Raw genomic sequence first — 11,557 nt, forward strand, 5'->3', positions numbered from 1 at the left:
CTAAATCTAATCAAAGCTTCATCTCCGTTTCCCTAGAAAATTTCCATTATCTCCCAGGAATGGGCCCCTCTTGCACGTTTTCATTATTTCCCGAAATACCCCTCATACATGTTTTCATTATTTCCTGAGATGCCCTTCCTGCACGTTTTCATTATTTCCCGTGATGCCCCTCGCCACAGACAGAAGAAAGAAAGGGAAAGAAAGCAGAAGGAAAAAGGAAGTACTGCAGACGACAGATCAGACAGAAAGAGGACGAAAGCTTCCATCGCCATCGCCATCGCCATCGCCATCGCCATGGACGAGTACGCGAGAGAGATGATGGACCTGAAGACGCTCGTCACTCGAGTTCTGGAGAAGAGAGGCGTTCTTGCTAGAATCCGTGTAAGTTCTCTTGTTTTCTCTTCTCTGTTTATGTGAATGTATGTGCGCGCGCGCTCGCACGCTTTCCATTAATTCCAGAAATCTCCGTTCTTCTTCTTCTTCTTCTTTCGGGAAATAATTCTTCGATCTACACCTTCCGGAAGTTTCATTTTTCCTTCTTCTTCTTTCCTTTCGCTATGATTTCTCTGTTTCCTTTTGGGATGGTTCTGTCTTTCTTTCTGTCTATCGCTCTCACTTGTTCAGCGGATCTTCAACAGAGTAGGAGACCTTCTTCTACCTCTGACAGCTCTTCCTGCCTTTTTTATTCTCTTTATCCACCTTGCATTTCATACATACATTCATTAAAGATTTACAGTTTCTCTTTTGTTCTTGAGTTTTTTCGTGTCTGTATTTACGAGATTTGGTAATTTAGAAACAATCCCTCGTTTAGAATTGAATGATAAGACATGGTGATCTTCTTCGGGAAAGTTATCTGCAAGAAGAGCTCATTTCTTAGTCCAAATTTTGTGTTTTAAATCCATATAAGAAATGCAGTTTATCCCCTCATCTGTTCACAGACGTGGGGAATGTCTATATTCATGGTTATGTGTAAGGTAAATTCATTTCCTTCTCAATATAATCTGGAATGAGAGTTCATTTGTAGTATAAAGTTGCTATACAAAATTCAGATAAACAATGCAGTTTTTCACTGCCCCTTGCTCACAGACATGGAGACCTCCTTTTCATGTCTGTATTCATGATTATCTAGTAAGGTCAATTCATGTTTGCATGTGCATGTGTGTGTATTTATAGACACATATATGTATTTAAACATACATTTAAATTCTTTCTCCCGAAGTGCATTTAACAATGCAGTTTCTACTTTCTTGTACAGAGACATGTAGATAATGTATTCATGATTTGGCGTATGGTTGCTGTCAACAGAAATATTTGGGTTTTGACTGTAATGTGGTTATTCTAGCAAACTTTGAAAAACTTAGGGATATTCTGATATCTAACATTTATGTATTTATGTTTGTGTATGTTTATGCACATATATGTAAGTGAATATATATAGTATCACACACACATTCATATGTATATGTGTGTATGTATGTATATCTGCATAAACTCTAGGTTTTGAGTAATTATACATACATATATGTGTATATGTATACACAACCTAAGATATGTGTATTTATGTATAAACTAAATTTTGAGTTATAAGTACCTATGGGTCTGGTATCACATAGGAATCATAACAGATTATATTTTGTTTCCACATCCAAAGTGTATAATGTCATCAAATAGATATGCTAATTTAGGGAATTGGGAATTCCAGCACTGGCCAATTTCATTATAGTTAAGTCCTGTCTAATATGGTCTCTTGATTTGTCACAGGCAGAATTAAGAGCAAACGTCTTTGCTGCAATAGAAGAAGAAGATAGAGCTATAGAGAATGAAGAGAATCCTACCTTTGCTTTGTTGGGAGCATGCAATGAACGTGCAAAAGAGCTCCATGCATCTCCCACAGGTGTGTTATAATGTCTTATTAAGATCTAGAACGGACAATAATATGACTGGGTAAAATATAAAGACACATGAATATTCTATTCCCCAAAGGATTGATTGGTATATGTGAGCAAATAAAGACAGTGAATCAATTGAGATATTTTCTGTGCACTAGGTACAACATTGATGTAGATAACATCTGAACATGGTCTGTTAATTGTGTGAATTCACACTGTTGAAGTTTTGTTGGAAACTCATGTGTCTTTGCAAGAGATCCCATAAATATATAGGTTAAAAACACCAGGTGCTGCATTGAAATATAGATAAAAACATCTGAATATCGTATTGGTATAATTATGTGAACACTCATTGTTAAAGTTCCGTTAAAAACTTCCTTGTCTCCACAAGACATCCCATATATATAGAGGTAAAAGATTGGAGCATCTTAAGGTGAATATTCTATTCCCCAAAGGATTGATCAGTGTAAATGAGCAAATAAAGACAGTGAGACAATTGGGATCTTTTTCTGCCTACTAGGTATCTCATTGATATCGATAAAAACATCTGAACATGGTATCGGTATGATTGTGTGAATGTTCCTGGTTGAAGTTTTGCTGAAAACTTGCTTGCTAGATCACATATACAGACTGGTAAAAAACAAGAACTGAACATGCTTTTACATATTGGTGTGGATGCTCACTGTTGAAGTTATAGAAAATTTCCTTTCATCCTCACACTAGACCCCATATGGATATAGATAAAAAAACGTTTGAACCCAGCATAGTATATTTGTGTGAGTTGCTAAGTCTCGCAATAATACTTTCTGAAAGCCTTCATTTGTATCCCTACGAGATTCTATGTGGATATAGATACGAATTTCTGAACACTTATATTTGAATAAATTGTTGAATGCACTTTGCTTACTACTAAATTGTTTCCTTTCCTCAGGCAAACTTTTGACAGCACTTATTTGTGACTATTTGGAATGGTGCCATTTGGAGCATACCTTGAAGGTTTATCTGCCTGAATGTAATCTGGTAATATGATCCCAGAAGGATATGCAAGTTTTCCTGGCAATCTATTATTGTGATTTATATAATAACCTGATGAAAAGTCTTCTTTCCCAGCCTAGGGGATTTTGGAAATCAGAGCTGAAAGAGAAACTTGGTCAGAAGTCAGATTCTGTACAAGGCAATGATGGACCTCTTTTGGTCGAGATTCTGGAATCATACTTAAAGCTTCAGGTATATATTTTTCTAGCTAAATTAAAATGTTTGATTATGCATCGAAAGGGACTTCTATGATGCAAATTTTGCTACATTTTGGATGTTGGCCTAAGTTGATAATTCAACTGTTGATGCAGGCCATACTTAATGATGTGTCTTATCCTTTGAGATATAATGGCCTATCCTCATCCATAGCTATATTTACCTTCACAGTGAAGAATATTCCACTAAGGTAGTGAGAAAACTCCCTAGTGTTTATTTCCCCAGATGGCATAATCTGAAAGATTTTGTATCAAATTATGAGTTTAATTCTTTAAACTTGGATTGGGACTTGTTATGTCATTTTCCCAATATAACTGTCTATATTTGAAGCATTTCCAGTCAGAGGTTTGACTAGGCCAAATCAAAATAATGCAGAACAGATTCCACTTTACATTTTATAGATAGAGACCATCTGGATATTCCCTTGAATTTTGGTTATGCTGGATCTCATCTATCATGCATACATGCATACATTCATCAGAAAACATATACTCAGAGGCCGATTAGATTTCTGTTTTGGAAGAGCACCTAAATACACCTAACTTGTTAGGTATTAATACTTCAGCATAAGGGTACTCTGGTTTGAAAACTTAGGGGGTTTCTGTTAAATACCCAGCAAGGTAAGGTCATTTTTGGGGTTTGCATTTCCAAAGGATATGGATTGTATAGGGGATGTTACTTATTCTTTAATACTCCATTTTTTTTTCACCTAGGTAGCAGCAAAATACAGTCTTGTTAGGTATTTATACATCAGCATAAGGGTATTCTGGTTTGAAAACTTAGGGGGTATTCTGTTAAATACCCAGAAGTTAAGGTCATTTTTGGTGTTTTGCATTTCCAAAGGATATGGATTAGATGGGAGAAATTGCTTTTTTTTAATACTCAATTTATTTTCACCTAAGCAGCAACAAAATACAGACTCCAATTTAACTGGGAGCTTTGCAAAACTAGCAATACGAAGGACATCACAAGACACTCTTGCATCTGATGACTCACAAGGTGAAACTGTAGAGAAGAACAACACAAATAGGAGATCATCATCAGCGTCTTCGACAGGAAACCTTCTCCCGTCAGGGCGTAGAGGGTAAGTGCACTTTTCCATTTATTCATAATTTACCAAAATTCCCAAACTATCCCTTGTCTTTTCAATATTCCCCAGAAACTATTTTCTCTCGTATCTCTCTATATTTATCACTGTAGAGAGAGATGGATGATACAATTTTACATTGTATAAGAGAGGGAAAGACACATGCACTCTCTGTCTGAATGGGTGATAATGGATGCTGGATGTATCAGCTTTATACCAATAGCTCACATTTGGCTGCTAAAGGATGTTAATATAAAATCATCTTTCTTATCTCCTTCCAGAAATCATAGGGAGAGAAAATCCATGAGTTTGGAAAAATGTAGAATATTTTGGGAGTACCGTTTCTAGGGCAATTTTGTGAAAAAGAGGGGGGATTTCGCTGAATTTCCATTTATTATTAAAGATGATTCAATGTCTTTCGGATGATTGCAAGTGTTCACTTATCATAGATGCTGTTTGACTCAGGCCAAGTCCAATTGGTCAGACCCGGAATTCGACAATTCCCACAAGAAATTATGATGTGTCGACTGCAAATGATCGCAACACAATAGAAGAATCAGGTGTGATTTCAATTTCTTTTGAAGTATACCCTTAAGAAATAATGCTAGGTGAATATACATCTGAATTTAGCCTAATGCATATCTTATTTCTATGTTGCTCTCTAGATTTAATTTAGTCAAATAAGAGAATTAGCAAGACTTAGGGTTTATGGATATCTGCATTGATGAGCAGCACTATATAAATGGGGTTATGCATCAGAATATGCCCATGTGCATATCCTTATTTGTCTTCTGGTATCTAGATTTAGTCAAATAAGCGAATAAGTTTTTAGTCTTAAGTTTAAGGAAATAAGATATTTGATATGGCAATATGCATTGATAAGAGCAGCAGTTTTATGAGCATAAGATATGCATCAAAATACACGCATGTATGCATATCGTTATTTGTATGCTGCTGGGTAGATTGAGTCAAATAAGAGAATGGATGATTACTCTTGAGATTCAGAAAGAAAACAAGCTATTTTACATTGGAATATGCATTGATGAGCAGCAATTCATGCTTGATCAAACTAAGCGGTTGCTAATATTTGCTATTAATGCAAGAAAAATGCACTTGGTATTTACTTTGAGTGAAAAATGAAAAGTTAGTGAACAAATTTGCAAGACAGTGGAGTTAACCTTTTGAAGATTCTGAATTGAGCTGGCGGGGCTGAAAGATGCCTGTAACTAATTTTATGGCCACTTTATCAGCCTTTAAAGTAAAGAGAACTCTGCTCACAGACACAGACTCCATTGAGACTGTTGGAGATGTTAATGAAAACACTCAAAGTTTGCTTGGTGATATGGTCAAAATCCATGAAGATGCATCATTTAACAAAGGTCAGGATTTGGATATGCTGCATTCTGAAAAGATATCAGATGGAAGTGAGAGTGAGAATAAAAGTCAACATCTAAACATGTTCTGGAGGTATTAAAAAATCTTTCAGAGTGATCAAGAAATAGTTATGAAGATAAGCAAGAAAATTTACAGAATAGATGCTTATGAATATTGAATCATCAATGCTCTAATTTGATGTTTGAATTACTGTTGACTAGTTTTTCCTTCTGCTACTTTGACACCATTGCAGGAAAGGCACGACAGTAACTTCTTTTGACAATTCCTTTCTTGAGTAAGTCTTTTTAAAATTGTATTTTGTGAATTTTTAACATTTCCGATGTAGATACTCAATGATAGTCAGCCTTTGCATGTAAATTGTTTGATTTCTATGATGCTAAACTACCAACTTTATTTGCAAGTGTTGTTTGGTTGCCTATAGAGGGTGAAAAGAAAGCTTCCTGTCTTGTGAAATGCATGGATTATATTTCTTGAGTATTTGATTTGTTCAATTGTCTGAGTATGTAATGTTTGATGCTATCTTCACCTCACATTGAGGTTTCCCATTAGTAATACAAGTATTTCTAGTTTTCTTCTGATTCTATCATCTATTTTACTGAGGCATTTTGAGAGTGGTGAAAAAGAAGCTTCTGTAATTGTGTTGTGAAATGAAAGTATGTGTTTTGTTGTTGAATAATCTATATTTGATGCCAAATAAAATATTGTATCTGAAATATGCAGAGGTCTTGAGGAGATCATGGAGGAAGAAGATGCGTCTTTCGAGAAAGAAAGTTGCACATCTGCATAAAGCAAGAGAAGAAAAATATACAAAAATTTGTTGTAATATCGTCTTTCTTTTGTTATCATTTTATGTGGCGGAAATGGAAAAATTGTTACATGCTTTTAACTCAAAAGTTTTTTTATGGGCCCAACTATTTTATATCTGAGGACTACCACAAACATACCAAAAAGAGCATATTTGCTCTGAAATGCAAGGCTATGTCCCTGCCAAAGAAATTCGTTTTACTAACTGCTAACTGATTTGATGTGGCAGCCGAAAATTTAGTCCATAAGTATATTTCTTACATAGGTCGGGTAGGGTACTAATGGTTGGAGAAAACATTATTCCATACATCGTTGCTTCTCTCTCTCTCTATTATTTATATATATTTAAAAATTGAATATTTTAGTGCTGCTTGCCAACCTGTGTGTATAGATACATACATACATACATACATACATAGGTAAATAGATAACAAATTTGAACATTTGAGCATGGCTTACTATCTCCATGGGGATTATAAAAATAATTCAATTCATAATTGATCTAGCAAGATGGTAATACAATTTCTCTTTTGTCTCTTGCTTTCCTTTTCCATTAAATAATATGGTTGATGTTGGATAAAGACTTTGAGTGCTGCTTACCAACTCCATGGAGATTATGAAAATAATTCAGTTTATATTTTAACTACAAAGATGATAATAAAATTTCTTGTCTCTTGCTCTCCTTTCCCATTAAATAACATGGTTGTGATAAACAATTGAGTATGTGTTGATTAAAAGTTATCTACTTGCATTCTTTTGGTTTTTGGTAATGCAAATTATTAGTAATGAATTGTAGGTTGCAAATGCAAATAAGTAATGGCTTAACATGTGTCTCTATGCTTTATACGGAATGGTAGTATTGCCGTTGAATTACAAATATCACATACGAACAAGTTAAACCAAAATATCACGTGTTACTTCTTAATAGAAGTGTACAAATCCTCATGAAAGCAATATGCCAACAAAAGACCTAGGCTTGTTTTGAGGGCGGGTGATCAGAATTGCTTAAAAATGAAAGAAAGATCATAGTTCAAAGTAGTTGGTTTAATAAACTCATGCTACAATAGCTTGAAGCATACGTACGTGTTTAGTAAATAATAATGTCCATTTTTGGGAGTTTCTAGGTTAAGACTATAAGAAAACAATATACACCCACTCTAGTTTACTATGATTCATAAAATGGTACATAGCGTTACCAAATTCTGGAATATTGCATGAAATGATGAGAGAATAATTTGGATAATCTCAATTTAACAATAGGGAATTTATTTGGAATATTTACATTATTTATATTTCATCTGATTTGATGCCTAGCTACTCTTCTTCTATCATAAATTAGTTTGATCACCTCTTGAAAATATTTATTTTACCTTGCAAACTTGTCACAACTAGCTAATTTAAAATCTATTGATATTTTTCGCATTTATCAAAATATAATTAAATTTTCCTATCTGCAAAGCTTGGCATTTCCTTTTAGTGTTTTTCAACAACATTTCAATAATTACATAAGGGTGGTATTTTGATAGACTTGCCTAGATAACTAAATCAATGGAAAGGGATTCATTTTGTTGGCATTTCAAGACTTACATGGGCTGGATGACCTAAATGGCATTTAAAGAATGATTCAATTGTTGGATGAACTTTGTGTTAGTGTCATTTCTAGGAGTGCTTGAACTGGCATTGATCTTGTAAGAAGACTTTGGGTGTCCTTTGGTAAGGGGCAATTGAGGAATGCTTGAATTATGAACACCCTTGGACATTGTTTATGTAAAAAGACATTTGGGTTTAACTTGGCTAGGGGCATTTTACGAGATATGAAATTGTTGTTGGCAATGCTATGTTAGAAGAGTATGAATGAACTTAGTGTGTGGCATTCTTTTGGGGAACAATTCGATTATGAGCATCACATGTGTAAGAAGAACACTCTAAGTTGAACTTGTGTAATGGCATTCTAGCAACTATCCAATTGGTTGGCTTTGTGAAAGAAGAGGTAACTTGTGGTTGTAACTCTGCCTAGGCGGGGGGTGCATTATTACGAATGATTAAATTGTGGGGGGCATTACATAGTAGTGAGTAAGAAAGAAGACATGGAGATGGATTGTTGAGCCTTGTCCTATCTTTTGAAAAATGTTGGCAATTTTTAGGAATGATTGAATGGAGGGAAATGCTTGTTGTGTATATACATACAATAAAGTAAGTAAGTTGGGTAAAGGGGTGATAATTCAAAGAATTAATTGTGGGCATATTTTTTGTTTTGTTGTGTAGAGAAAGAAAGACTTGTGCTTTATTTTTTTGTTAGTGGGTCTTTTTAGGAAATTAATAGGAATTATAGTTATTATGTATATGTATGTATATAAAAAACCTTACATTCTATTCTGTGATGGCTTCCCCTGTTCTCCTGTCCCATCTCTCTTCGCCTCTTCTTCAAATCCATCCCAACACAAGAAGCAGGAGGAGACGATTGAGCAGCAGCAGCAACAACCCTACTAATTCCAGAAAACCCAAAACACAGCAGATCACAAACATCCATAGTGAAGCTGAAACAAGACGAAATCAGCAGCACCGTGTTGGATGCAATGGATTCGTCACCACTGCCCAGATCGAAGCTATGGCAATTAGAAGAGGAGTATCCCTGAAGTTGGATCGATTTGGTCCCCTTTTCAATATAAATGCGCTTGATTTGCAAACGAAAGAGGTTCTGGGCACAGCCAGAGGGTTTGTGAGGATATGGATAGATGGGAGGATTCTTCATTTGGACTCGATCAGAGTGAAGAGGTCATCGTCAGTAAAAGGAGAAGAAGAGAAGGTTAGGAGACCTCTTTTCGGGTTTGCTTTGCTCCTTGGAGCTGCGGCAGTTTGTTATGGATTTTCCCAGAAATGCACCAAAGCCGAGCTTCTTGCTATTAATGATGGAGATGACATCCACTCCAAGGTGAGGATTTCACTTCAAACCCTAGGAAGCGCATATATATATATTTTTTCATTTTTCCCTCTTCCTTTTTCTTGTCAGGAGGCAATTTGTTGCTTCCTCTCAGTCAATATATAAATCTTAGCTTGATAGGATTATCTTTTTTTTAAGCGACTTCTAGGTCTTATATTTGGTTTTGCGTCTATACAAGAATCAAGATTTTGGAGCCAAAAGTTGAAGGGTAGAGAGAAGTCCAAGGGGCATATCCGAAAATATACCTTTCTGTTGTATGAGGCTAGGGAGACTCTCGTTAGCCCTTAAACAGTACCTTCCCGGCACATTCTGGATGACCATGGTCTGGAAGGTAAGATACACTATTGAATGGCTATGGTCTCATGGACATGTCTGTAACAAGGCAACAAGGAAATGTGGTCACATCCAGGCTTCCATAAGAAACTCATATCTTAAATGGGATTTATTGTTGCAAAGTATGTAGCCAAAGGAATAGTTCCCTAGGTTGCCAATCGTGCAATTTTTTTAGATGCGATCAGTACACCATCATGGGAAACCTTCTATCCCACAGATATGAGCATTATAATATGCCAAGATAGTATGATCATGTCTATATTATCCATGGCCATGATTCTGCTCCTTCTCATGCTGTGCGTGAAGAGGTTTTATTTATGCTTCATATCACTGCAACTTAACATTGACCACAATCCACAGACACAAAACATAGGCCATAAATCCACAAAAATAACATTAGCCAGAACAATTGTAAAATAACGCACATGGTCACGATCCATACAATATAACAAAGGCCCAAATCTGCAAATGCAGCATCGACCATATTCTATATACATAACATTGTGTATGGACAATTGATCCTTTTCAGTTGCATCAACATGGCTGATGGATTTGTCTCCTTAAGGATAGATCCTTTGTTCTATCTTAGATCGTGATTCATCTATCATGCCATGAGTCTCAAATATGTGGCTTGTGAATGCCCATGGTCTGGTATATGATCTCATCTTGCATCTCAGATTGCGATGATTAAATACTTCATGTGCGCAATAGTCCTCCCCAATTCCCTTCATTTTTCCTTTATTGTCCAACCTTATGAGCTGAGGCTCCATGTAATGTATAGCTTGCCTAATGATTTGCAACTTTAGAAGTTCATCACAAACTTATGGATGGTTTTTGTTAATCCAAAGAAAGAGTGCCATTAACCTGGTTGTGTCATTATGTTGCCTATACTAGATTGCAATTTGTGTTCTTCTTCTAAATAAAACCCTGTAATTGTTGAAACAAGTTAAAGGAACACTCTTGGATAGGTCATAGAAGTTAAGATTTTGTTATGTATACTCTGGTATATGAAAAAGCCCTACATTTGCTCATCTGAATTTGACGCATGTAAATAATCACATCAGATAGTTGATACAAATTCACATTTGGTGTCTTTTTTCCCAACAAAGCTTGATAATCATTTGTTGAAACCAAGTTTGTATAATGTTGCTAATTGACTCTTATTTTGTATGATAGCTTGTAAGATACTACACCCGCATGGGCTTCAGAAGTGTGTACCATGTAACAGGGGAGTCTTTACAAGATTTTCCTCATATGCTTATATGGGGAGGTGTCGGGACCCGCATGGATGCCAACATTAGGGAGTTGCTTTTGAGATGGTCACCTACATTCCAGAAGCCATAGCATCTGTAATATGCATGAAATCCAAGTCTCATTAGGGTGTTACTTTTGAGATGGTCACCTACATTCCAGAAGCCATAGCATCTGTAATATGTATAAAATCGAAGTCTCTCGCACTGGCTATATTTGTAAGACTTTGCTTTTTAGCTTATGTACATATGTAGTTTGACCTTCGGGCAAAAAAAACACTCTTATTCTACAAGCCAGTTTGAGAATAGGTTAAGTTTTAACTATTGTAAAGGCTATATTTCATAGAGAGCATTTTTAAATATCAAAAGTCTTAACCACATTGAAGAAATAAAGTCCTTGACGTTGAAATTAATACTTTGTCAATACGGTTAACAATTGGCGAACTGAACCACGAAACTGCGGTTTAACGGTTTCAACGGTTCGGTTTGGTTTCAATAGTCAAAAACTGCAGTTTAAACGGTTTTTAATTTTAAAATTTTTACACCTTATTCTAGGAACATCTTAAAATTTTAAAAAATTCTAAATAATGAAATATTATAAATTTTA

General features: G+C 35.4%; 2 protein-coding genes across 2 annotated transcripts; both read left to right on the top strand.

Annotated features, from left to right (window-relative positions):
- Positions 1-206: 206 nt before the first annotated feature.
- Positions 207-6,735, top strand: LOC147850974 (protein TONNEAU 1a-like). The gene is made up of 8 exons (XM_087335938.1): positions 207-381; positions 1,762-1,894; positions 2,821-2,909; positions 3,000-3,116; positions 4,046-4,224; positions 4,693-4,787; positions 5,855-5,896; positions 6,343-6,735. Exons 1-7 carry the CDS (start codon positions 295-297, stop codon positions 5,869-5,871), a joined length of 717 nt encoding a protein of 238 aa, XP_087192064.1. The 5' UTR covers positions 207-294; the 3' UTR covers positions 5,872-5,896; positions 6,343-6,735.
- A 2,047-nt stretch (positions 6,736-8,782) lies between these two features.
- LOC147850975 (uncharacterized) lies at positions 8,783-11,212 on the top strand. Its single transcript, XM_087336055.1, has 2 exons — positions 8,783-9,358; positions 10,877-11,212. Exons 1-2 carry the CDS (start codon positions 8,807-8,809, stop codon positions 11,042-11,044), a joined length of 720 nt encoding a protein of 239 aa, XP_087192181.1. The 5' UTR covers positions 8,783-8,806; the 3' UTR covers positions 11,045-11,212.
- The last annotated feature ends 345 nt before the right edge of the window (positions 11,213-11,557 follow it).

The sequence above is a fragment of the Azolla caroliniana genome, unplaced genomic scaffold (genome assembly GCF_043228905.1).
Source record: "Azolla caroliniana isolate FFs.n. ecotype wild unplaced genomic scaffold, voAzoCaro1.0.p SCAF_20, whole genome shotgun sequence".
Lineage (NCBI taxonomy): Eukaryota > Viridiplantae > Streptophyta > Polypodiopsida > Salviniales > Salviniaceae > Azolla > Azolla caroliniana.

Bases quoted from the DNA above. Each gene is read 5' to 3' on its own strand.
- LOC147850974 (XM_087335938.1), top strand. From the start codon at position 295: ATGGACGAGTACGCGAGAGAGATGATGGACCTGAAGACGCTCGTCACT. The intron at 1,895-2,820 runs GTGTGTTATAAT...TCCTTTCCTCAG, and splicing joins GCTCCATGCATCTCCCACAG to GCAAACTTTTGACAGCACTT. The intron at 3,117-4,045 runs GTATATATTTTT...TCACCTAAGCAG, and splicing joins AATCATACTTAAAGCTTCAG to CAACAAAATACAGACTCCAA.
- LOC147850975 (XM_087336055.1), top strand. From the start codon at position 8,807: ATGGCTTCCCCTGTTCTCCTGTCCCATCTCTCTTCGCCTCTTCTTCAA. The intron at 9,359-10,876 runs GTGAGGATTTCA...TTTGTATGATAG, and splicing joins GAGATGACATCCACTCCAAG to CTTGTAAGATACTACACCCG.